At 39.1% G+C, this 27,950-nt stretch overlaps 1 protein-coding gene across 3 annotated transcripts in view; it reads left to right on the top strand.

Moving 5' to 3' along the window:
* peak1 (pseudopodium-enriched atypical kinase 1) overlaps positions 1 to 27,334 on the top strand; it is a 75,951-nt gene extending 48,617 nt beyond the window's left edge. For 2 of the 3 annotated variants that reach the window (XM_007908313.2, XM_042342947.1), the window contains exons 2-6: positions 788 to 4,124; positions 11,447 to 11,640; positions 14,200 to 14,232; positions 17,444 to 18,219; positions 23,114 to 27,334. In XM_007908313.2, coding sequence (XP_007906504.2) covers positions 916 to 4,124; positions 11,447 to 11,640; positions 14,200 to 14,232; positions 17,444 to 18,219; positions 23,114 to 24,223 — 5,322 coding nt within the window. In that variant the 5' untranslated portion in view covers positions 788 to 915 and the 3' untranslated portion in view covers positions 24,224 to 27,334. The remainder of the gene's footprint in view (positions 1 to 787; positions 4,125 to 11,446; positions 11,641 to 14,199; positions 14,233 to 17,443; positions 18,220 to 23,113) is intronic. The other variant, XM_007908328.2, reaches the window with a different exon arrangement.
* The last annotated feature ends 616 nt before the right edge of the window (positions 27,335 to 27,950 follow it).

Raw genomic sequence — 27,950 nt, forward strand, 5'->3', positions numbered from 1 at the left:
CCGCCTCAAGACCCTCCTCTTCAACCATGCCATCGGCCACCCCCCTTTCCTCCCTTCCCTTACCCCCCAACCCCAGCTCGGGTCTGAAATGCTGTACTCTGTTCCGCGCCTTCGGACATCCTCCCAACGTGAAAGGCGCTATACAAATATAATCTTGTTGTTGTAGTGACTGTATAGTTCGCCCACAAATTATAAAGTCACTACACTTTACAGTACATTCTGTGAAGCACTTTGAGACATCTTGAAGAATGCAAGGTTGCGTCAAATGCAATGTTATATTATTATATTATTATGATGGAAACGGTGCTATATAAATTATATTGGTGTCTCAAATGAAATGTGACTTTATGCCCTCTACTGATGAGACTGTGTTATTACCATTTCATTTTCCAACACTCATTTTCCTGTGTTTTGAAGCTGTTGTAAATCATGTGGAAATAATAAATTACATTCAAGAGTTGCAGTCATTCATTTTGGATCTTAAATGAGCTGAATTTCCAAAAGGATGATCAAATTAGCTTTAGAAACCAATGTTCACTGATATTTAGGGAGCACTAATATTTTGGGTGCACTCATGAATGAAGGATATAAAGATAGATTATAGAATGATCAAATTACTTCTAAGTTTCCAATGCGTGATATTGTTAATTTGAGTTAGCGGAGATGATAGCCCAGTATTTGAAATCGTAAGCATTTGGTAACCATTACTATATTCCTGACAAGACCTGAAATCCAGCTTTTTTTTCAATGCAAACAAGCTTTATTAAGTGTTCTGTGTTTTTTTCAGGTATGAGATACCAGCATCGAAATCGTGGTCTACATTAGAACTGTGGTGACCAATAGGAAGTAAGACTTATCAATGAATGTATTACAATGCAGTAATCGAGGACCATTTCGTGAGAAGCTCTGTGAAAAATGTCCGCCTGCAACGCCTTCACTGAACACGTGTGGAAGCCTGGTGAATGTAAGAACTGTTTTAAGCCCAAAAGTTTGCATTGTTTGACTACTGCCTCCGAAACACCTTCTCTTTCATGTAACAACTTAAAAACTAATGCTAACCATAGTAACAACCTCCGGGGTAGGTCAGGCGCTGGAAACTTCAGACCTCCTGTTGCTAAGAAGCCAACAATCGCTGTGAAACCCACCATGATGGTCACAGATGGGCGGACTTTAAGTGGAGAAATGGAAGTTTTAGAAAACTGTGAAAATAAGCATGTGTTTATAGGATGGAATAAAAATGGTGTTCTTATCAGTAGAAAACCAGTGAACAATAACAACAACGAAGAAAACAGTGGCTACAGTATTGCTCAGAGGTCATGTCCTCCAGACCAAGTTGTTAATAATAGGATCCCAAATAACAATAATAATGGATTAACCGATGTGTTGAAGGAAATTGTTGGGCTTGACTCGGAACCACAGTTAATAGGTAAAGCGGAAGACAAAGATTCATTTCTTGGAAGGATCAACAAATGTTACCAGCGTTCACTGGAAAGAAAGCTTCCTCCAAGCTGCATAATGGCTGGTATGAAAGAGAATGCGGGCAAGCATGTTTTGCTCAGCAGTAGCTCAGAAGTTATCAGCAATGAGGGAGGGCTCTTCTGCTTCCCTGATTGCTCCTACAGCAGTGATGACAGAGAAGACAATGAGTCGAGTGAGAATGCCCAAGAGGAGCGAGAGAGTTGGGATGAAAGTGATGAAGAGCTGCTGGCAATGGAAATACGAATGCGCGGTCAGCCACGTTTTGCTAACTTCCGAGCCAACACACTATCTCCTGTGAGATTCTGCACTGAAAAAAAATGGAACACAGTTCCTTTGCGGAAGCAGTCACTCCAGAGAATTTGTGCTGTTGATTATGATGACAGCTACGATGAAATTCTAAATGGATATGTCAATGAAGCTTTGATCCCATACGGCCAAGACAGTATGCCAAGTATATTGTCTTCAGATTCCACAACCCCTGATTCTTCTATGACTGAGGGATCTCAAACTGGGTCAACAAAAAACACACTTTTCAATGGAGACCTTACTCCAAGTACCTGCAAAGAAACCAAACATATTGAGCCAGATTATCAAAGTATATGTCAGAATGAACAGATCGCCCAAGTGAAACCAGCTCCATTTAAACCAGCAAGAGGCACAGCAGTAAAATCTCTTGAAACTCATAAAGCAGTTCTGGCATTGAGGTTAGAAGAGAAGGATGGGAAAATAGCCTTACAAAGTGAGAAAACTGAATTTACCACAAATGCCACAGAAAATCTAGGGAAAATTGTGACTATTAACTTTGTTCCCAAGGAAGAGCAAGCAAAACCCTACAGAGTTGTGGATTTAGAACCACCAGGGATGTGCAAGCCCTATACGATAGTTGATGTATCTGCAGCAATGAATAATAAAAATTCTGAAGGCCCAACTGAATTGGTTAAAGGCAAAGCAGTATCCTCAGCAATAGTAAGTTCACCTGGACCATTGTCAGGTCAGGTCATCGACCAGAAAAAATCCAGTATCACCAGATACCAAGAGGTATGGACTTCAAGCACGAGCCCACGGCAAAAAATGCCCAAAGTTGCATTAATATCTAGTAGCTCTGGCCCTATGCCACCTCCACGTCAGAGCAGTCATAAGTCTGCCCCAACTTCACCTACTGCTACAAATATTTCAAAAACCATTCCCGTGAAATCTCCAAATCTGTCTGAAATCAAATTTAATAGCTACAACAATGCTGGGATGCCTCCTTTTCCTATCATTATACACGATGAACCAACCTATGCCCAGAGTTCAAAGCATAAAGTTGTAAAAGTACCAATTGTAATTAATCCAAATGCTTATGATAACTTGGCCATTTATAAAAGTTTCTTGGGTCCTAGTGGATCTCATAAGAAAAAAGAAACTTCAGAAAATGCAGTTGGCCATACATACGAGGAAATCGGTTCATCAGAAAACAGATCTGTAGAATTAGCCCAGGCAAAGGGAACCTCTAGTATTACAGAACGAAAAGTGCTTGGTTCTGTGGCACAAAAAGTGCAGGAATTCAACAATGTACAGAACAAAGCACATAGCCTCCTGCAGGGTTCACCTCACAAAGCCTTTGGATCTAATCAAAACTCTCCTTCCAGAGCTCAGAAATCAAAACCAGAGTCCCCAGCCAGAAGGGACGAAATCCAGGAGAGGCAGGTATCAGGAGTTGGTAGGGAAAATGCAAGCACCGTGCTTTCCCAAATAGTTGCATCTATTCAGCCTCCACAGGTGCCACCCGAAAATTCACAAGCACAATCAAAAGCTAGCAGTGTTGAAGAGCTGTACTCCCAGCCCGCCAACTCAGAAGACAGCAGAGAAATTCTCACTCGCCCAAAGTCATTGTTTTCGCCACAAGGAAACAGCAGAACTGAGGTATCCAAAGCATTGGATAGCAATATTACAAAGGGGCCAAAAGAAAGTATTCTCACAAAGCAGGTCACTGTCCCCATATCAAAACCAGGTGCAGCACAGTCTCCAGGAGGAGGTAGTCTCAGTCCTAAATCTGAACCACTGCCTCCTTTCCCACCACCTCGCTCGACATCCTCACCATACCACGCCAGCAACATTCTACATAAGCATTTCAGTAACTGGGGGAAGCCAACAAGCCCTGTACGAGCAACCGAGACAGAGTCACCATTGTTCCATTCAGATGTTCGACAACGTTCACAGGAGGCTAAACCAAAACGATGGATCTCCTTTAAAAGCTTCTTCCGTCGCCGTAAAACTGAAGAGGAGGAGGAGAAAGATAAGGAAAAAGACAAAGACAAATTGATTGGACTAAATGGCCGAGTAATACACATGTTGCCACCCCCACCTATTCAGCGTCACCACCTGTGCAGTGAGCAAAAGATACTGGAACCCTCAGAGAAGCTGACCGAAATACTGACTTGCAAACCAGAGCTTTCGCAGGGCGATATAAAGTTTGAAGTTGGAAAACCAGATGCTGCTGCAACAGGCATAGATGTCCATTCAACTCCTATTAAAACACCAGTCAAAGTCTGTGAATTGAAAAGTGATGAAAAACTTGTGATGAGTGCTCATGTGAGTGAAAACGAACCTGCCAGCCCAGAGAGTCCAAACCCTCCACCTCCCCCACCAAAAAAACTTAACAAGTAAGTCTTTGTTTCTTTTTATGTTTTTTATTTAATTTGATAGATTTTGGAGAGACACTCCGTTCGAAGTGTGAGGATATGTGTTTCTCATGTGGCATAGTGCTCAAAATTTAACTGCTAATGTTGGATTTGTTCATACATAGGCACACAGGATGCTGGGCTATATATTACCAATTCAGTTGAGTTTAGAAACCCAGGAGTCGTGCTCAAACTCAACAGCACTCTGACCATATCCAGGGTACAGCATACAGTTCTGGTCACCACCGCATCAAAGACAACCTCAATGTTGTGAGCAACCCTTGAGTTTTCAGAGAGAGTGTGCTATATTAACATTGAGCAGACCCAAGTCTATTGCAGTATTTTTCTTCCCTCATTTTAAACGATGAAGAAGATGTGACAGTATGGTTGATGTAGAATTTACGTATGTGGGATGGGAGGTGGGTGGGGGTGCGTGGTAGAGCAAATGACATGCATAATATTATTTGAAAAGTATTTTGTCCAACCAAAAGAAGATATTTTAATGGATGAAAAATCACCCATATCCTTGCAGCTTTTTGAAATAGCGAAATTAGATTTTCCAAGTCTGAATTTATTGAATATTTTAATATTTTTCTCGCTAACGTTTTGACAGTTTTTCTTTGAGGAAAGCAGAACACGGATAGGTCATTTCCGTAGCGCATAAAAGAGACAATGAAATAACTTGGCACAGTTTATGATACAAAATACTTTAGCAGCAATAAGCAGACAAAATAGAATCAGCAATCACCTTCCAATTGTATGAACCTTTGTCATGGTAGTTGAGCATCTCTATGATCAGAAGTAGCTCACAAGAGTTAAATAAAAATCAGCTTGGTGAATTATGTGAATCATCACATCAAATATGCAGTGGGACGACTAACTGCATATTTAATGTGATCTATAATTAAAGAATAATACTGATGGAGGAGTGTTGAGGTTATAATTCAGCTGAAGGGTTTTTGAATGTAAATTCAAGACTAATTCTAAGACTAATTTGCAGTGTAACTTCCTTCCTAGAACCTGTTGTTTTTACATGATATATTCTGACAGTTCAAAAAGTAATAATCCCTGTAGTGTCATTGTTCTGTAGAAGCCTCCAATCTCATTAGTTAGTTAATTACACGACTGTAACATCTACCCCTTGTTAACTATATCACAAGGGTTTAATTACAGTACCCATGTCTATCAAAAAACGAAATCCTGATATTTATAGAAGGGTGCAATCCTGTCATAGTTTAGAATAATTGCAATTTACTGTGCAGTAAATTGAGAATTTGAACTGAGTGTATGATTCTGCTGGCAGATTGTACAAACGTCAATCTAAGTTGAACGATAGTGAAATTGTTGAAAGATTAATTCCATTTTTGTAAGTCCTTTAGTTGAACAGATATTGAAAATGTATCTTTGGACAATGTGCAGAAGCCATTCAGTTTTATTTTTCAAACGAAATTTTAAAAAAGTTTCCTGGTGTTTAGGTAGAGATCCTAAGTGGGTTTTGTTTTGCAATTAATAGTATTCCATGAGAATGTTTGGAAATTGTCAGTAATTAAACAGGGATGAGCTTAAAGAACTCAGATGAAAACTAAAATGATGTGATCCTCTAGAATTAATGCTCGATAATTACCCTAGGATTTTGTTATTTCGATTAAGCAGAACGAATCGTATTTTTTACTCATCATGTCTCTCACAGAAACTGTGGGTATAATTAATATCACTTTCGTATCCATGTTCTTTGTTTGCTATCTTTAAACTATAGTGTTGAATTGCATCATCTATTTAAAGACTATTGAATTACATATTTCTCATGCCTACATCATTCATAAAATACAACACAGAAGCAATATTTTAAATAAGTAAGAAGGCTAGATGCAATAAATCTGGGTTTTAAAACACCCTAACTAAAGCCATTGCAATGGTTATGGGTGTACTCCAGAGCATCTTTTTATAGGAAGATATTTGAACAGCTGTCATGATGTCTTGGTAATATATAGTCTCTGCAATGTGAGAGTATAATATAAATCTGTGCTGAGTTAGCTAATCTCAAATGGTTACAGCAGAAGCATTATAATTGACCTCTATGCCCCTGGGTTAGGGAGGTGGAAAAAATCACCAAGATTGGGGGGTTCTCAATTGTATCTGCCAGTCAGTTACTCCCACTAGAAAGTGTGTACATGAATATCTCGGGCTTATATGCCCTATGTGTGGTATAGCCTGTTGATGCTCAATGGTTCAAGGTTCATACATAAATAATGGCCACTTGGTCGAGGTACTGGAGGGCAGATGTCAACCATATAATCTCAGTCTGTTTGGGTCAGTGTCCTCAGGAGACTATGCAGAATTATAGATGGATTGAGGTTATGAATTTTTTTTTATTAAAAAGGGAAATATATTCTCCTGAATGGCCCTGTCCGAGCACCCTAAATGATCTAAAAGGAAATACCTATAAACCTTTCAATGACTGAGCACCCTGTTCATTGCTTTAGAGATGCTGGTTAGAAACAGCCTGAAAACCAATAGTTTGTGGTGAGCTTCACCCTTCTTAAACATTGTGAAATCATTTCTTTAGAGGTGAACTGTGTCATATACATTTTTTTCAAATCATTACAGGTATTGTATTTTATATTAAAGTTGATAATTTATTAAACTTGTGATGAATTATATATACAGTAAAAATACGCACTTTATAGTGCATTTCACATTGGATAACATCTCAAAGTACTTCACAGATGGTGTAGAAATCTGACCAGACCAAAAGAGGTAAGGTTTAGATGGGTTTTGAAAATGGGGCGAGTGTTTGGGAAGGAGATAAAAACTTTTCAAGCGAGTTTCAAAGAGCAAGGGCAGAGTGGATGAAGGCTGAGCCTCCAATGGTGGTATCTGTGGAATGCAGCAGTTCAGGATAGATAATGGTAGGTTGGTAACCTGGAGTATTCTGCTCAGTGTGCCTCTGCCAGCATTTGCACTGGATGTATACCTGAAGGTTTGTAGTTCTGTAACATATGAGGCAGTGTTAAAGCTGTACTACTGAACTATTGCTGTTATGAGCTGGGCTCAAATTCCCCCTTGGTCAGCACAAGGCAGGATTCTGCCAGTAAATGTAGGGCTTCGTAAACTGCTTGATTTGATTGGGCATTGTCCCCATTCCACTTTCTCTCCTTTCCAACCATTGGAACAATGTGAATTGCCAAGGAGATGGATGTATTTGATGGTAAATGGGCAGGAAGATGCAGTGTTGGTAGATATGGAGGAGGCAAAAATTAACCTCATTTTCATGGTATATTATTGATTGCTCAAACTAATAATAACTTGGGTTTATATAGCACCTTTCATGTAAAACGTATATCTCAAATCACTTCTTTCATATTTTAATAATTAAACAGAACACGATGTTCATGTTAGGATTAGTGTTTTTTTAATTTCTCAATTATAAATGCGAAGTATATAAATCAAACTGAGATCAGATGATATGGAATGAGCGACCCAGCCTACAATATTTTGCCGGTATTTGGCCTTGGATCAATTATCTAACATGCACCACCATGTGGATTATTTGCAGTGTGTAAAAATGTCAGAAGTAGAATGATAAACCAGTGGTGCAGCAATTCAGTAGTGTATTTCACACATTATAGAAACGTACGCTCTGGCAGTAGTTATGAGAAAAGCTTGTCATCTGACCATATTCAATTTAACCCAATCAAAACCTCAGTTATCAAATTGAGATTTAAATCTAAACAGGAGGCTTTCCATTGACAAGGTAAGGTGATACAGGATATATCAGTTAGCAGTTCTGTCCGTGGCGGTTCAGCCAGGTGGCTAGAGGCTCAAGTTCCAGGATTGCCTGTCGCTCACAGCAAAACAGGTATATGATACCAAAGTGTGTGATCCAAATACTTCCCAATATTCTGAACTAATTAATCTTATTGCATATTACACAATGGCTAAGATTTCTCTAGATCATTTCAAACATTTTAGACGGGGCACATTCATTTGGACTTTGTGTTCTTCAGTATTCTTGCAGAACAGACCCACCAGAAGCAACAATGAAAATTCAATTTTATTGGATATTGGCAAAATTTGCAATGATTTTTATAACAACAATCCTCTTGCCTTAGATGGAGGATGTTTTCTTTCTACAGATCCCAGTGGGCTAACTAACTAATTACAATATTTTATGTATATGTTTTACCCTGATGTAACTACTGTATGCTTTTGCCTGATCAGAGAATTACTTTCACTGCTGAATTAATCAGTGAGGCTTTCCTCTATTTCCTCTGAAGGCAGACATTTTGAGCCAAGAGATTTAATGTAGGAGGTTCAATATTGGGTGTCAGTGAGCGATGTGGGGGAAGAGGGATGAAATTTTGCAACAAATCAATGAGTTGTAGTCCCGCTCCCCACCCCAGATTATTTACTGTCTGTGAATTTACCTTTGCTGGTGTAAGGCACTTTAAATATGAGTCTAGTGTGTGTGTTGTGAAATACTGTACTTGCAAATGATACTTTCAGTTTGGACGGTGATGAATAATGTGTTGTTCATATACTTGTCTCATTTAGAGCGAAATTTATTCAAGAATTGGTATTTATAAACTATAAATGGATGTATTTGAGTACAACAACAACAACAACAAGATTCCATTTATAAAGCGCCTTTCACGTCAGGAGGACGTCCCAAGGCGCTGCACAGTTGGGTCATGACCCGAGCAGGGGGGAAATGGTCAGGGTGAGGGGAGGGAAGGGAGGGAGCGAGGAGGGGGGAAATGGTCAGGGTGAGGGGAGGGAAGGAAGGGAGCAAGGAGGGGGAAATGGTCAGGGTGAGGGGAGGGAAGGGAGGGAGCGAGGAGGGGGAAGAGAGTCGAGAGGGGAGCTGAAGGCACGGTCAAAGAGAAAGGTTTTGAGACCGGCCTTGAAGGAGGAAAGGGAGGAAGCAAGGCGAAGGCACTGGGGGATGGAGTTCCAGAGCCTGGGGGCTGAGAGGCTGAAGGCCCGACCACCGATGGTAGGGCGGTTGGGGCGGGGGACGTGGAGCAGACCGGAGCCAGAGGAACGGAGGGTACGGGCAGGTAGGTAGGGGGATAGTAGGTTGGAGAGGTAGGAGGGAGCAAGGCCGTGAATGGCCTTGTAGGTGAGGATGAGGATCTTGAAATCAATCCTCTGGGGGATGGGGAGCCAGTGGAGGCGAGCGAGGGTGGGAGTGATGTGGTCGCGAAGCCTGGTGCGGGACAGTACATGAGCTGCAGAGTTCTGAATGACCTGCAGCTTGTGGAGGGAGGTGGCGGGAAGGCCGGCGAGGAGAGAGTTCCCGTAGTCCAGCCTTGAGGTGACAAAGACCAGGGTTTCAGCAGCGTGAGGGGTGAGGTAATGCCGTAGTCTGGTGATGTTCCGGTATAATGAATACTGTATTTTGGTTGCTGTAATCTTCAGTAAACACTTGATGATTATCAGTGCCATTTTTATTTTATCAGTGGGCACCTTAAAAAGCTTCAGATTCCATTTTTAAATGTGTTGCATAAGTGTGCATTGACAGATATGCATTTTATCAGAAATTTGTTTGTTAGTCACAATTGTTGATGCCACATGTATTATTAAACAGTTTACTCCTGTTAAAGATAAGGTTCGCATTTGTTGGACTTCCAGATTAGATCGTAAACAAATTGATATTAAACCTGGGATCTTTAACATCCCATCTGTTTTGGTGGTTGGTAAAGATCTCGTGGCACTTTTCCAAAGACCAGGATTTTCTCCCTATATCATGGCCAATAATCTTTCTTTATCCAAGAAAGAAAATCACAACTGATGATCAAATGGTTTATTCTTTTTTTTGTTTCCAGGATATGCAAATATACTGGCATTTGCTTGTTTCAGTTACTGTAATTCACAGTAATTAAATGTGTGATGCACTGAGAGATGTTTCAACATACATTGCTCAATCAAATGGAAGCATTGTTGAATTGATACACACGTCTCAATGTAATTGCCCAATTAGACAAACTTCAGGAGGCAGTGTTGCACCATTTCTGTTTTGCACTAGCTGTAGATTTGCTAGTAGTTAATTAATGTAAAAATTAAATAATCATAATCCTTGTATATATCACTGTGTTACATCGGGGATACATGCTAAAGTGCTTCATAGAATTCATTGTAAAGTGTAATGATTGTTTATTTGTAGGGGAATGCATACAATTTAATGTTAATAAATCACATTAATGATATATTTCATAAATTATTCTCACTTAATTATAACCTGTTTTATAAAAATTAGAGATATCCTACATGTAAATTATTGAGAATAAGATGAGTGTAACAGCATTTTAAGTGTTAATGAAAATCTCTGTGACCAGTAACCTCGAAATACTATAGGTACAGAAAGCTGGCATAGTTCCAGAAACTAAGCCGCAGGTAGGAACTTCAGCCTGATATCACTGTGTGTAGTTGCGGGTTACGGGAGCTCTTCAAATTGATCAGCTGCTTTCAAAACATGTTTATGAAGTTGAGGAGCTTATTTGAAGTATTAATTTCAATGGGGAGCTGTGTAAGTGACTTCAGTCGGTAAGTGAACTGTTGAAATTTACTGTTTCAATCTGTTTCAAGGCCTTAAAACACTCCCAGTTATGCTGAATGGTGCATTGTAAGGTAACAAACGTGTGTAATCTTGACTCTGGGTGTAATATGCAGCATTTGCTACTTGAAGATGGATTATAATACTTTTCCAATATATATCGAAAAAATTAATAAATTCTAAAATGAGACACTGAAAGGAAAACAAGAATGTGTAATGTGATAAATGTCATATTTTTCTTAAATACATGCAAAAACACCTGCCATTTACTTACAGTGTTGTAGATACTGCTTGGCAGTTTGAATGCCTTTTGCATTATCAGTTGAGTCCCACCCTAGTTAAGCACATAAGTAGAAACAGTTGTAGATTAATATAGACTGCAAATTGATAGTTTCTTTACCTAGTACTGTACAAGGTACGTGAACAAGAAAAAACCTGTTTTACCAGAACTTCTCTTGCAACGTGAATGCATTTCTGTGTTAAATGAAGCTAAAGTCGTCCAGGGATTTCTGAACTAACAAGTACTTGCAAGCCTTTTCTCAAAAATTCAAAAATTTAGATTGCATTCTATATCTTGTCACTGACTGTGTTCTTTTTAAAAATATTTGATTGTTGATGTAAATGAAAGGAATATTTTGAAGACTAGTATTCATTTCAACTGCCTCATCTTCATGAGACCTGGATTTTTGTTTCTTTAAAAATCGTTTATTAAACAATTAACTAAGGAAGAAAATACTTTTCTTTACAGCAACCTTCCAGATGAAGTGACCATTGAGGACATGCCACCACAAGTAACTGAAGTTCAAAAGTCAGCATCTTCAAACCAAGAGCCACCTGGTGGAGGGTCTATGATGCTAGGCAAAACGATATCTCAGGAGGAGAAAGACACGAGCAGCGAGTCTGCTGACGACAGCATCAGCAGCGCTACCTACAGTAATTTGGGTAAGAAAGAAAAATGGCCAGGGAGAAATGCTTTTGCCTTACCTTGTGCTTCCTGTCTTATGACTTACGATCTGTTTATATCTTGTTGTCCAGCCTTCATAGAATTTTTGCTCCTTTAGTATCACTGCTGACTGCCGATGAGCATTCTGGCTATAAAGTGAAGAATACAGATGTAACGTAGGTAGCTTCTGTTCAGATAGATTGAGCAGGAAGTGGTTACAAGATTAAAACCATACTGGCCAGACAAACTCTGTCTGTGTGAAAGAGAAGAGCAAGTCAGCAGGCCTCGCAATCCCCTCACCCAACGTGATTGCTGTTTAAATGAAGGAAGGACTTTAAAGTTTAACTTTGTGCAATGTTGTTCAATACTGTTTCAACAAGCCAGCCTGAAGAGATAGAGGGAAGAATGGTGAAGGTGGTATGACAGGAATGTACCATTTTTAACACTTTGACTGCTAGAACAGAAACTCACCACTGTAGTTTTCAGAATGGGTCTGAGTGGCCTGTATCCAATTGGCAACGTGGCCTCTTTTTCAGATGAATTCTGGGCTTCAATTTAATTGAAGAGCCGATGAACAGGAATGCCCAAAGTGTTGTCAAATAGTTTTTTTCCCCCTTATCCTGTGCGTGACTGGAAAGTGATGAGGAGACATCTTGTTTCACTTTCACTAACTAGTGTAATAAACATAGAAACATGTATTTGGACTTTAAGTGAACTTTAAAATTGTATTAATGCTTATCAGTGATGATGAGTCTGAAAGCATGGAACTGCTGTGGAATTCTACATGTTACAAATGGATTCTAAAGCTGTAATTTAAAAAAATCAGAGGTACAGAAGGGCAAATTTAGGGAGACATTTGCTGGTCAGAATGAGGATCTTGAAGTTAATCCACTGTGGAATAAAAAACTAATGGAGATTGGGCCCCATGTAGCCAGGTGCTGCATAGAAGGCTTACTGAAAAAATGAAGGTATTAGTGGAAATGTTGCAGCATGGATAGTGTCCAGCTTTGGTCACTTCACTTTAGGAAAAATGTCAGGTCCATAGAGAGGATGCAGAGGAGACTTACTAGGATGATACCGGGGATGAATGGTTTGACCTATGAGCAGAAACAAGATAAACTGAGCCTATTTTCATTGCAACCAAGAAGGTTGAATGGAGACCTGATAGACGACTTTAAAATGACTGTATAAGCGGTTTTGATAGGGTAAATGGGGAGAAATTATTTTCACTGGTCGATGAGTAAGAAGCTAAAAGGCTTAGATTGAAGGTAATTATCAAAGGAACAAAGGGCGAGGTTAGGAGATTTTGTTTACACAGAGGGTGGTTAAGGTTGAGAAAGAATCCATATCAGTTTTAAGAGGGAATTAAATACATTTCTGAAAAGGAGAAATATGAAAGGGTGAAGGAAAATGGCAGGGAATGGGACTAAAATGGATAGCTCTTTCAGAGAGCCAACACAGGCATTGTGAGCTATCTTTTATACTGTAAATGTTTATAGGTCTATGGAAAATGTTGGTACAGATAGGAGTGAAATCAGGAAGGTGTGTTGCAAAGATAGAGCAGGGAAGAATGATGGTGAAATTGGATGGAGTGCTTGACAGTGTCAAAGACGACAGAGAAGTAAAGGAGGAACAAGAATCCCTGATTGCAGACAGAGAATACCATTTGTGACTTTGACCAGGGCTCAGTTGTTACTGTGGATAGGACTGAAACATATGGAACAGATTGATGGATTAGTGGAGAGGCAGAAGTGTCACTGGAAGGCCACAGCATGTTCCAGTATCTTGGAGAGGAAGGACAAGTTTGAGATGGGGCGATAGAGAGGGTGGGTAGGCTTTCAACCAATCTACCACTTCCCTGGAAGCCCGTCCCAGAGTCCTTCTGCCTTGCCTCCTCCCTCCCGCATTGAAAATCCACCTTAAGACCTATCACCACACCCCACAACCCCATCCCCAGCTTGAGCTCACAGACAGCTGTTTCAAGCGTTTCAGACATCTTTATGACATGAAAGGCACTATATAAATGTAAATAGTTGTTTGAGAAAGGGGGCGGTAACGGCAGTTTTGAAAGGGGGACTGCGTTGATGATATTAGCAAGCAAGGAAACAAAGAACTAGCTTAGTGGGGGGAGGTCAAAAAATGAAGTATGGATTTCGATTATTCCAACATGAACTAACTTCATAATATAACAATGCATCGAAAATTGGGGAATATGACAGTGTTATGTGTTATTCACAGCACCTGTGTGAAATTGTAATGGTTATCAGGTAAACCCACTAGAGGCATATATATTTTAGTCTGCTGATCTTCAAAACATGTTGTCCTCTAAGTTTTACAGTGTGCTATCTTTGCATGCTGGATTACTTTTGTTTTAATTTCTGAAAGCTAACGTGTTACGCTGAATCTTCACCCAAAATGCATGTTTAAAAATGATCTAGTCTGAAAAATGTATGTTGCAGCTCAACATTTTAAAAGTCCATTTAGTTAATATTTAGGTTTTTATTCCTGATCTGTACCGTGTTCATGCAATTTTCACTGCTTTTTGAATATCCCTACAGCTCTCTGCCAACAATTCTCCTGGAGAGATTGTTGTGAGTATTCACATTTTTCTTTAAATGTGGTATCATGTCATCGTTAGATGCATCTTCTTCTACAAGTATAAGTTTTATGTTGAAAATGTTCATGATCATACTGTCCTGTTTGTCCAAATATGATATTGCATTGCATGACTGCCTCTCCCCATTTTATGAAAAAGGGAAAGTCACTTCGCTCAAACACAATATTTATTCATTGCTGTCATCAGTATTCTGTCATAGTTTGGGTCACAATTTAAAAAATGGTTAAGGTAGCTTTCCCATTAGCTCAACTGGTAATTCCACTGCCCAGTGTGGAACTGAACCAGGAAGATCCAGATTCACTCGCAGTCCTGAGTTAACTAATGTCTGTTCAACCAGGACTAGGATCCCTATAGTTAACTTCAAAATGCCTGGGACAGGGAGGGGAAATGTATTCCTGATCTGCACCTAGTGACTGCTCCTGGAATGTGCCTGTTTGTAAATGTTTGCTCATAGGAAAAACTTTTGTGCAGATAGAGTTTGAGGACAATGTCCATATGATGTTGAGAATTTTTTATTTCTATTATCAGTTTTGAACTAGAGGCAAATGAATGCCTGGCTTCATTACAGTCCTCTCTTGTCAGACCAAATATAATATAGTAAGTATAGTGCAGAGGAAAGTCCATTCATTTTAAACTTATGTTCAACTACACAAAATATAGTACTTATCATTTTTACACATGAAGCACAGTGCAGCTGTTCTTTTTAGTTAGGGATCAATTTTATGCAAATTACTTACTGTGTAACTCTGAAATTGAAAGGTCCATGGATTATCTTACTCTGTATTACATAAATAGCTTTGGGGAGATTTCTGGAAAGCTTTTCAATTGAAACATATCATTTTTTTAAAAGTATGTTCAAAACTGAGCATTTGCAGGTTCATAAATCATCATTTGTTCCCATCTTTGCTGAAGTTTAAATTCCTTAAACCTTGACTTTACCACCCTCCTTTTTTCCTCTTCTCAAAACATTGGATAATCCTTTTACACCGAGTGATGCCAGCTTCATACCAAACTGTTGTTAATACATAACACGCTTGTTAATTTGCTGTATAATCTGTTTCTGTTCCACGGCTGGGTCTGGAATCAAATAACCTTGTATTCTATGACCACAACTATGAATAAATTTGATTCTTCCCATCTCTTTAATGTTTCTCATGACATCCTTAACACTTGCATCTATTAATTTTACTGGGTAAAACTAACCTCCTACTAACACAATCTGAAATATTTGCATAAAACTGAATATGACAGACTAGGGTCCATGAAAATTGGAAACTTTAAATATTTTGTATTCAAATTCCGGTAACCAGATTTTTATGAATGCATTTGGTTTCTACTCTTCTTTCATCCTCCCCCCAAAATAACATGTGCAGGCAACTAACTTCCAGACGTGCCTAAATTCAATTGGTCGGTTGGGAATGTAAGCCTGAGGTGACAGATTCTCCAATTCCTTGCTCCCTTTACAAATTGCTGGTCTCTGTTTAGCACCTTACCTAATGGCACAAGCAGTCTGGTAACTAGTAACTCATTTAAAGGGGAACTTTTACTTATGAGTTTTTTTTTAATGGTACTTTATTCTATATTCTTTGAATATATATATCTCCACAATGAGGTAATAATTGATAAATAAAGCTACAGAATTGCTAAAGTAATTGCATTCCTTCCTCTTAATGCATTCTCCATGTTGCGCTCTCACTCTCCCTCCTGCAAACATGGACAACCTTAAACGCTCTTCATAGTTGTACAATATTCAAAGCAATTTTTTAAATAAGAAGTGCTTCACATACCTCCGTGGATAAATACATTGAATACCGGGTGCTGAGCTACATTTGAGGAAGATTCCAACTTTCATCCTTGTGGGTGGAGGTTGGGTGTGGAAGAATTGAAAGAAAAATCCAGTGCCCCTAGGTGAAATTCAGCCATAGGTTTTACAATTTATTTTAATTCAGTGACGCCTATTGAAATGTGTGAAAATGGCAAGTGCGGACAAGTTTGAGTGTGACTGTAGTGGCCCCTATTCTAAAGGGAGAGCAGGAGAATGGAATTAGACCAAATAGCTTAGGTGAAGAAAAATACTAATACAGGCTTGATGGCCAAATAGCCCATTTTTTGTTCTGTAGCATTGTAATTCTAGTGAGACTGTTCTTTTTGGGAGGAGATTTAAATGGTGTTTCTTTGCAGTGAAGCCGCCTTCAATGTGCCCTGCTTGGCAAAGGTATGTTGGAATCTAGTCAACCCCAATGGCCTCATAGTCCAATTCCTGAGCCAGGCAGGTGTACAATACTCCAGGACACTCCTGATGACTAACCTGCCTGCATGGCTCATCAACAGGACTTCAAGAGGTGCGAGGAAGGATTCTTCCCACTCAACTCCTGTTAACCCTACAAGCCAAAGCCTAATGGATATGATAGTCCTAACCAGATAAGCAGAGGGAGTTTGTCTTAAAATGGCAAGCCATGCCGTTTTAGCTGATTAAACTCTAGGAGTACATCAGTACATACACTGGGGTCCTCAAGCAGTGGCTCTCGCCATCTGCACCTAATACTTCAGCATTAGGTAATCAGGATGTATCCCTCCAGGGAGAGGATACACATTGTATTCCAGACACAGGAAATTGTCTATGTGTAGGTGACACAGATATGTGTAATTCTATCTGGTCTGGATACTCTTGAACATGGTGATGTGTCAGATACCCGGCTGACCCAAACAAATTCTAGTGATACACTGGAGAGCTGCTCCTGCCCAGAAAACTGTGCATAAGTTATAAGAATATACAAGTGCATAAGAAAATCTGGTATAAGTTAGTTACCAAGGAAGGGAGAATATTGGGAGATAAATCACACTGAAAATGACTATAGTGGTGTCTTAATACAAAAACTGAATTTTTGAAGCAATGTGCTAATATACAGATTGTCACTACCACTATTCATTCATTGCTGGAAGATTTCATACATTCCTGTCATAACAATTCTGTCCATGGTGCATGTTGTTGAAGATTATCATTTTTAACTCACTTTGTGGCTGAAAAGTGGGGTAACTGAATTGATGTGTAAAATTCAAACATTGAACAATAAGAAAAAAATGTAGTCATCCTTTGGAAGCATGTGCAAAACAGTATTTGTGATGTAAAGCCATACTTTTAAAAGAATATATTTTGAATAATCTGCTTTATGTGATTTACACAGGCCAGTCGCGGGCTAACATGATACCCTTGAAGCAACCCAGACAAGTGAAGGGAGCTTCAGATGATGCCATAACATTTGGAGGATCTGCAGAATTGGAAACCATGTCTGAGAGCCAACCAACGCCACCACCTCTTCCGAAAAAGACCATCATCCGTGCAAATACAGACCCAGCATCAAAGGATTACAGCCCAAAAACAAATAAGAAAGTTACTGCAAACAACTTAAGTCTGGCAAACCCTCTGTATGATGTTGAGGGTCTTGGAGACGCAAACTGGGATGCTTCAAGTGTCTGTTCCTCAATTAGTTCAGATGCCAGAATATTCGACAATGAATCAGGAGATTCACTGGACAGAGCAGTGGGCAGGTCAGCAGCAAAGATTAGAACATCAACAGTCAATAGTGCTTCAAGTATGACCATGAACAGCAGTAAGGAAAGAAGTTCGCATAGCTTGGATTCACTATCTGGAAGGCACCGCTTTCCTCAGAGATCTGGTAAAAGCATACAAAAGCCACAGAGGCAGACACTATACAAAGGGATTGAGAACAAAGAGGAAGTGGTAATGAAGATTCGAAATCTTCATACTGACTCTCTACAGAAACTGACTGCTAAATGTGAGGACAGGTTCATGCAGGGTCAAAAGAATCAGCTGCGCTTCGGGCTAGACAACTGGTCAGACTTCAGGCTGACGAGTGATAGACCTTGCTGTGAGGCTGGCGATGCAGTTTACTACACAGCATCCTATGCCAAGGATCTCCATAACCAATACGCAATCAAGGTAAGGTCTAAGTAAAATTCTAGCCTTCCTTTAACATGTCAAGATACTAATTTTATTAAGCCAAATCACCGTTTGAGTATTATATCTCTATGTGAGAACTAAGTAATCAGTGAGATAGTGTGTATTGAAGTAGTCTTTTAATAATAATAATCCTTGCATTTGATGTAGTGCTTTTCACGTCTTCTAGACGACTGAAAGCGCTTCACAGAATATGTTGTAAAGTGAATTGACTATATTTGTGGGCTAAACGCGGCAGCCAAATGCACACAGCAGTGTCCCACAAACAGTCGTGGATTGAAAATGACCAATTTATTATTGTTCTTTTTATCATATAATTTTTTACATTTTTTTATTTATATTTTGTCATATAATCAACAAGCTCTTACCGCACAGATGTGATTTGAGTGGAATACTAGCTTGTAGCTAGGCTGAACTGAGTTGACATGAATTGGCTTCAGTGATGGAGTATTGGGAAGGAAAAAAATCAGCCAGCGTTTTCACTCCTGATCAGAGTCTAGTGACCCCTGGTGGGGGAAGGAGGACATCAGTCAAGGACTGGTTCTCTGGGTTCTCTCTGGGTTCAAAAGTCTTGACTGACTGTCTAGGCACATATGATCAATGCACTGGTATTGGAGGATGCCTGAGGCTCTATGACCTTTACCGCAGCATTAGGCAGAGCCTTCAGGAGAGAGAAGGCAGAGACAGAACTTCAGTAATAAATCACAAAGCAAGTTCACGACAAAAGAAACCCCACTTTCAAAGAGCTCAGTGATTGTTTGTCTGCAAAAGGGAGCATTTATAAGGAGGTCTTAAACAAAGCCATACAGGACAAATCTCTATTCCTAAAAAGTCTACATTATTGCAAGAAAGAACCTAATTCAGCAATTGCGTTCTGAGCATGTATGTAATGTATAGAATATCTCTAGTACTTTCCTGTATTTTTAAACCCCTTATATTTTCCAGCACAAGGTTCTCATTTGCCTATTCAGATGTATGCTGCAAGATTCCTTGACTCTATTTAAAAAGAGAGGGGCTTGGTCAACAAACCTCCAGACTGATTGGTCAATCATCTCGTGGCTGTTTGTGACACTCTGCAACATCAAAAATAGGAGCCTCATTTCCCTACAAAAAAGTCACTACACGTAAAAAATACTGTTAGTGCTTTGAAATGTTTAACACTCATATAGAATTTTCAGTGTTCATGGAATTTCTTTACAACTTTGAGTCTTAGGGTGAATCATGCAGTGCTCCTGATCTACTTCCAGTTACCTGCAGGTCACCATGACCCATTTTCAATTACTGGCAAGATTCCGTATTTGCAAATCCTATGAAGAAATGCTGCAAATTAAACCCCATTTATGTATGAGACAATTATTTTCAGTATTCCAATTCGTTTATCCTTGCCTCTCTTTGCCATACTCGATCCTGTAACCATATTTAAATTACTACAGTACTTGAATTGAAAGCTGTCTTTCCGGTTATGAAAGTTTAATTTGATTGGATCAGCTCTGTATTACTGTGCTTCTTTGGCTTATTAACTTTTTACTCAAGTACAAAGCTTGATGGATGAACTCCAACAAAAGAACATCTCGTCTTGTATAGAATTACACTGTTGTTCAGAGCCGGGAAGGCTATCTGCCCATTAGATGTGATAGCCTGCCAAAAGTATATAAGTCCTGGCCAACAATCTTCCAGATAAAATTAGTAACTCACTTCATCGCAGCTAGGACACAGTTGTGTGCAAATTGATTACCGAGTTCACCTATAAATACATTGTCACTACACTTTACAGAAATGGTTTAAGTGCTATGAAGTTTTTTAGGTGCTATATCTAATGCAAATTTTTAGAGCTAGAATTATATGATCACATGTCAGTCAAAATACTTTCTCTGCTCTGTTTGCTAATGTTGTCAAAGAAAGTATTTGCTGTGGAGAGAGGAGGAGGTAAGTAGTGCCTGCATTATTGTGGATGGTTTACTACTCACGAGACTGGCTCATCAGTGAGACTTAAGAAAACCCCATTGCGTAGGGTGGTCTTAATGGTGAGTTTCTCATTTATTATTACGCGGTTAAATTGATAGTATTTCAGCATTTTTTGGTCACTTGAAGATTGAAATAACATCATGTCTGCAAATATTCACATGGCAATCACATCACGTCTTTGTTAATATATAAACAAGATTGTGGTTTCCAAACTATATTTCCGAAGATTTTTTTGGCCAATTTTCTCCCGTCTTCCTCTGCTCAGTCACTAAGACAAGGAATTCAGAAACCTTACACAACACATTAAATTCAAGATCCTCATCCTCACCTACAAGGCCATTCACGGCCTTGCTCCCTCCTACCTCTCCGACCTACTATCCCCCTACCTACCCGCCCGTACCCTCCATTCCTCTGGCTCCGGTCTGCTCCACATCCCCTGCCCCAACCGTCCTACCATCGGTGGCCGGGCCTTCAGCCTCTCAGCCCCTGGGCTCTGGAACTCTATCCCCCAGTGCCTTCGCCGCTTCCTCCCTTTCCTCCTTCAAGGCCAGTCTCAAGACCTTTCTCTTTGACCGTGCCTTCAGCTCCCCTCTCGACTCTCTACCCCTTCCTTGCTCCCTCCCTTCCCTCGCCTCACCCTGACCATTTCTCCCCTGTTCGGGTCCTGACCCAACTGTCCCGACGTGAAATGCGCTCTATAAATAGAATCTTGCTGTTGTTGTTGTTGTTGTAAATAATATATTTTAAATGTATCATTCCTTAGAAATTTGATAGGTGATCCATCTTTCACTCTCTTACTTTCAATAACCATTCCTGTCTTTATTTTATCATGCAAAATCCTATCCTGCACATTCACATCCTCCTTATCAACCTCACTGTGTTGAAATTTAAACACACTTCTTACTTTCATTCTTTGCACATGCCTTAAGTGTGTAACAATTCTCACCTAACTCAAACCTCCCTTTCTCGTACAATTTATGAGCTTCAAACACTCAAGCTTGGCATCATCTAACCACGACTATTTGGCTACACAAACAATGAAATGAGAAAAAGTTGTCATGCCCTCTCGCATCACATATACAATGTTCTAACCCATTTCACTCTAAATAATTACTCACTACAAATTATCGAGCTGGATTTAATCCAGCCTTAGATCTTTCGAGAAATAATTCTCTAGTCATGTAATGTGATACACAAATCGCAACAAATTGCATCACCACCTGTGGAATGTAGTGTGATTAAAAACGGTACACCTCTTCCTTCTCAAACAATACAAGGTTTGTAAAACACGTGTGAAAAAGTTTAAATGTATCTGAAAACCTTATTATTTATTATGTTCCTTTCTACATAACCAGGATCTAGCCAATGTATTGTAAAACATTGCTGAACTAAAATGATATGTTTGATCAGCATACCTCTCACTGTATGATGGGATTCATCTGTGGGAAGCTGCAGTTAATGTCAGAGTTCAGAATATACAGAAACTTTGACTTCAATAAACAAAAAGCTTTTAAGAGGCTGTTGCTCCTAGCTTTAGTAATACAGTATTGTCATAATTCTGTTAACTAGTCATTTATTTTGCTATCTTTAAGAAGAGAGAAGGAATTTGTCAGACCCTACATCTGGCAAAGCTTTCATTTCTGTACTTTATTTTTATACCTTTCAAGTAGAGCTTTTTTTCTCCACCCTGACATTGATGGATTACAAGTGCAAATGTTTGAGGTCTTTGTTAGGTTTTTCTGTGGACTGCCTGAACTCTGATATTCCTGAGGTTATTTACAGTAAAGAACTTCATTACTTGGAAACCTACTCAAATCATTCTTTACTGACACCTCAGTTAGTTGCCTTACAGCTTTATTGCCTTGTTACACGCTATGTGACCAATAGCAGATTGAGAGTTTCTGTGAAAACCTTGTTGATCCACCCAAGACTTTTGTTATTAAATATTGTTGTCAGTTATCTTTCAAACTTACTACAGTGCATTTATTTAAGTAAAATGTATGTATCACGTCTTCCCAAATTGAAGAAAATGGATTGGAAGACACAAGGTAAAGTCTTCCAATCTAATTGATCTTCAATTTTGGAAAATAGCTCACATAGAGAGCAATTTTTTTTTTAAAATGAGCCTTTTACAAACTTCTTATGAATATTTTTACAAAGAGGGTGGGCAGGACTTCCAAGAAAGCTGGTTGAAGTCCTGCTGGTTGAAGACTCTAGACATTGTGTATCAAAAATGGTAGGGTGGATATATTGTAACGATGAGATCAAATAGGCTGAATGGCCTTCTTCTTCTGAACCTCTCTTATGAGCCCTTGACTAAGAAAGAAAGCAAGGTGCTCCCAGGCCTACAGGAGCGCAGTTTGGAGTTGTGACTGTAGCTCTGATATTTCTAAATATGGATGAATAGTAGAAGGAATCATGGAATCCCTCAAGGCTTGTACCCTTTGAAAGATCGTTTGTTTCAGCATTTTTGCTAAACGTGTTTATACCCGTTCATGTGCAAATCCTGTCCTTGCCTTTCAGTAGTATTGTAGTGCAATTGAATCTCACCTGATGAGTTTTGCAATTGAAACTGGCAAATGTTCTTTATCTCTAATGCAAAATCCTATCTAATCTTAAGTCCACCCAAAGCTTCAAGTATGAATTTTCCTTAAGAATTCTAAGGCTAATGTTGCTAAATTGGGTTAGAATTAGAGTGAATTTCAATCCTGGTATTACCCATGAGCCACACAACACGCTTTTCAGCCAGGACATAAGATATCCCCAGTCTCCCTTCTCCTCCCTCCCCTACCCCAATGTGGCGGAATATACATATTTTCTTATAACTGTACCGTTTTAAGTATTTTTTCCAATGTTTCTGTATCTTTCTATAGTAACAAATGATTGTAACTTTATTCTTCATTTTTTCCAGATTTGTAAAAGCCAAGCAAAGGAATCACAGCAACAGTATTACCACAGTCTCGCTGTAAGGCAAAGCCTAACTCTGCACTTCAATATCCAGCAGGACTGTGGGCACTTCCTAGCAGAAGTCCCTGTCCGCATGCTGCCCTGGGAGGATCCCAGTGCCCCTGGATTAGAAGAGGAATCTGGAGAAAGCTTGGGTGATCCAAATGCCCCTAAGAAGGACACCTGCGGCAGCAGATCAACATCGAGCAAACTGCGAAGCCGGGTGGTCGTCATTACCCGAGAGGTTCCATACCAGACTGTCGCTGACTATGTACAGCAATCTGCACCTCGGCATGATAAAAGTCCAGATATCTATGAGCGTCAAGTATGCTTACTGCTGCTTCAACTGTGTGCTGGTCTGGATCATTTAAAGCCACATCATGTGACACACTGTGACTTGAGGTTAGAAAATCTGCTCTTGGTGCGCTGTCGACAAGGAGGCTGTGAATCTGATCCCACAAGCTCACCCTCACACTTGGCTAGACTGATCGTCAGTAACTTCTCGCAGGCAAAGCAAAAAAGCCAAGTAGTAGATCCAGAGATTTTACGGGATCAGTCCAGACTAGCGCCTGAAATCATCACCATCACCCAGTATAAAAAGTGCGATGAATTCCAAACGGGGATCCTTATATACGAGATGTTACACTTGCCCAATCCATTTGAGGAAAATCCAGAACTGAAAGAGAAAGAATACACCCGGGTGGACCTCCCAGCCATACCAAAGCGCTCCATCTATTCTCAAGGCCTTCAGCAGCTGGCAGGGCTTCTCCTACACCCTAACCCGTCGGAGCGCATCCTAATTTCAGACGCCAAAGTCTATCTGCAATGCCTCCTGTGGGGACCACGTGACGATCTACTCCATACCTTCAACTCGTGCGCTAACATTGCTCAGAGAGATGCTGTGCTGCAGAACTGGTTGGACTTAAAGCGAACGCTACTTATGATCAAATTTGCAGAGAAAGCTCTAGACACTGAATGCAACGTTAGCCTCGAGGATTGGCTTTGCTGCCAGTACCTGGCCTTCGCCTCAGTAGAATCCCTCGGTCGTATTGTGAAGCTTCTACAACTGCAGTAACCTGTGTGATTGCTGCTTGCTTTCTTTTTGTTCCTTATTGGATTAATGTGCAATTATTTTGTATATGTTCACACTTTGTAAATGGCAGTATTTAAAGTGTATGTATTAGATTTCTACGTTTTGGGACGTGATGTCTACTATAAGCAACAATTATTTTCCTCCTAGGCACATAATACGCAAGCTGCAACATGCTCTTAAAATGGATGTTTGTTGTTGAAGCTATGACAATTTATATGTTTACTATGTCATGCCTTGAAAAACTACAGCCACTTTGCTAACCTTGCATCAGTGGGTCAGTTGCACGAAAACAGGTTGATAAATAAATCCAATACAATCCATTGGATCTTGGCCAGGTGCTGGATGGAAATCAAGTGGAAGAGAAAAACTGAAATGTTGACTGACCTCTGATTTGATTTGGCTCTTGGGCTGGTTCACCTCAGGGTAGTGCTGATGGTAGTTATTGAGAAGTTTATCACCCAAATTGTGTTGTACAACCAGTTAGAGGAAGGTGTTTAGGACATGGGAAGGAGGGAAAAAGGAAAGGAAAATTGGAATCCTGTGTTGGTGAGAATCGCATATTACACATGGACAAAGTTTTGCCCTGATTACATGGCAACTGCGATTTCCTCACTTGGAAACCTACTCAAATCAATTCTAAGACATGATGTAATATGAGTTGCTTCAGTGTAACACCATACGCCTTTGAACACATTTTATAAGGAATATATGTCTGTCTTCAGTATTAAATCCTGCAACTCCTGTATTATTTACTCTGCAAAGTATTTTAATCTTCAGCAATAGTGAAGACTTCATAGCCCCAAAGTGATATAAATGATATCAGTAGGCAAGCATATCTGGTTGTTTGCAAATTCCCTCATTGTTTGGGCTGATATGTGTTCCATTAAGGATCCTACTTGAGGGACTCCTGATTGGTGGAATTGGTGAAATTGGCTATTTCTTTATTTCTTTCCAGGACGTGCATTTTCCCAAATGAATGCTTCAATATGCTAAATTTGCTATAGGTTTGTATAGCACCGGGCAAGATTTACAAGGGAAATGATTGTGTCAGAATATCAACCGAGATGTTGCCTACATCTATTATTATAAATCCAGTCTTCATTAATGGGTTGAGCTCCCTGAAGCTTTTAGTCGCAAGAGCTTATTGCCCTGAATGTGAGTTCCATGGATGATTGATCTATGGACTATTTATCTTCTGCAAAGCTGCTTGGTAGCAAATTAGCTTTCTATTTTGTCCCAAATATTCCTGTATTATGAAGAGTTTATGTACAGATAGGGAGATTATTCTTACCCAATTTTAATGTTTTTTAAATTACAGGATGAACTTATGTTGAAAATCAGGATAGTATTTTATTTGTGAGACTAATTGACACTAAGTTTCCTTTTGTGCAACAAGTTATGTGCTGGAGACACTGCAACTTGGGTGTGGATGCGGTCACCTACTAGATGATTATTTTTATTCAAATTAGATTTCAGATGACCCACAGTTGATAGGTTAAGCATCTTTCATATTGTGATTTATAAAATTAAATATATTTTTAAAAATTGTTGCATTTTATCAGAATGTGCTTAAATTCAGAAAAGAAACATTAATAAATCCTCTGCCCTAATCCTCTCAAGTCTAATAGTGCAAAGAAAGAATTATGGTTACAAACACTATATGCATTTATACACCATGTGACTATCCAACAAAAAATTGGGTTTTGTACTGTCACTTTAAAAGCTTCAACCAAATGAAGTAATGTGACTTTCAGATACTAATTACTACTTTTCAGATTTTTAGAATGTGTGCAACTCCTCAAATGGAAATGTATCTGTGGATCAGAGAGGAAAGCCATCTCTTTTCTCTCCACCCCCCCCCCCACCATCAACATAATTACACCTGAAGAAATGAATATAGATATTCTACTTGCATTAGGAAATTAGAATAGAAGGATAAACACAAGGATATTAGGTTGAAATGATACAATGATAAAATATTATAAAATATATGTAAAGAGAATTATCAGTATTTTGTAGATAAGCTGTTGAAAAATACATGAAATTGTAGAATGCATCCTGTAAACAAAATGTGTGTGTGTATGTGTGTGGGGGGGGGGAGGGGAGTGTAATCCATGGACAATCTTACATGCCACGAAATGGTGAGGATCAGAGAATATGTACAATTATAGTTTAGATGACAATATTGGATGAGAAATTGCACCTAGCGTAACTCATAAAATAGCTTTTTTTTNGGTATAATCAAATGCCAGATGGTAAATATCCACATTTGATAAAACTGGCCAAATTAGTTTACTTGAACTTAAGATGTTTTAGTTTTCTACCTCCTTTTAAAATACTAGTTACATAATGCTGAAAGACCTACTTGAATGTGCCTCCCTCCCCCATCCCCCTCAGTGTGGTTTACAATCTGCAACTGTATGGTGTGAGCTTCAAATCAATTAAGATAGCTTAACTGGTACTAAAATTAGGTGGTAACAATATGATTTTATTGTGTAGGACAGGAATGGTACAATTTTACACTAATATGGCTGTACATGAAAGAACAAGATCTCTTACTGGAATAGGTGATTGGTAGCTGCGTCCCAGAGAATTCCCACTTAAATTCAAGAATAATACATTCTTGTGAGAGAAGCTGAAGAATTATTTTTGTCAAATACTGTAACTTATTCTGTTTTAGGAAAAGGAAGAGGGTTTGAAAACAGTGTAGATTATAGCCATCTTACCCTGGTAAACAATCAACCTTTTATGGAACTGACCCAATGATTGCACATTGCTTTACATATTCTGTACTGCTGAAAAAAGGCCTATTTCGCTGTGAAAATCCAGATTCTCACCATCTATTTCTGATAAATATAACTTAGTTTTCAACCTACTGTTTATCTATTCAATGTACTTATTCTGCAGTACTTTACTCACTCCAGAGCTTGTAATTCTGGTGCTTCGAGTGGTTATCTGACGTGTACGTGAATTGCAGTACATCAAAATGAGAGAAAAACCTATTGCGGTGTGATTCTTGTAATCATTCTGTTGTGTAACAATCATGTAAATGGTTTTATTAAAAACACTTAATTGCCCGGCATTTTATTTCAACCAAGGCCGATGAATATAGTGGAAACTTGAATCAAACAATTGCTACAAGCTTTTACCAGAATCGAGTGTTCCATTCAGGATAGGATTTTAAAAACCTCTTCAATGTAAAGAATGAAGAGAACATCTGTCACCAGTATCACATACTGCAATGCTTCTGGCATCCACTAAGGAGCGTGCTCAACAGTCTAATTACTGAAGGTGATTGTGATTTTTGTTTAAAATGATTAAATGTGAGCAAGATCAGGAGAGAAATTATATCATTTCCATTTTTCGGGGAGTTAATTCAGTTGCAAAAGTAAGTGCTGTTCACTTAGATTTATTTCAATTGTACAAATTGAGGGTGTCCTATGAAACCTTTGCCACCCCATAGTCTGGAAAGAAGTAAAGAAATATCCAATTTTCACAAAATGGATTTTGGTACATTAAACATTGGTAATGAAGAGCTTTTGAATTTACTTGCAGATTATAGAATATTTTGCATTTTGTAGCTCAGATTCCAAATTCAACTAAAAATGTTTGTTCCAATCAAATTGCAGACTTGCAGACTCCGACTTCATTTGATTATTACTAGATTCATTTGCCTTTTCTATATTGTTTTCTTGCTGAACATAGCCTG

The sequence above is a fragment of the Callorhinchus milii genome, unplaced genomic scaffold (assembly GCF_018977255.1).
Source record: "Callorhinchus milii isolate IMCB2004 unplaced genomic scaffold, IMCB_Cmil_1.0 Scaffold22, whole genome shotgun sequence".
Classification (NCBI taxonomy): domain Eukaryota; kingdom Metazoa; phylum Chordata; class Chondrichthyes; order Chimaeriformes; family Callorhinchidae; genus Callorhinchus; species Callorhinchus milii.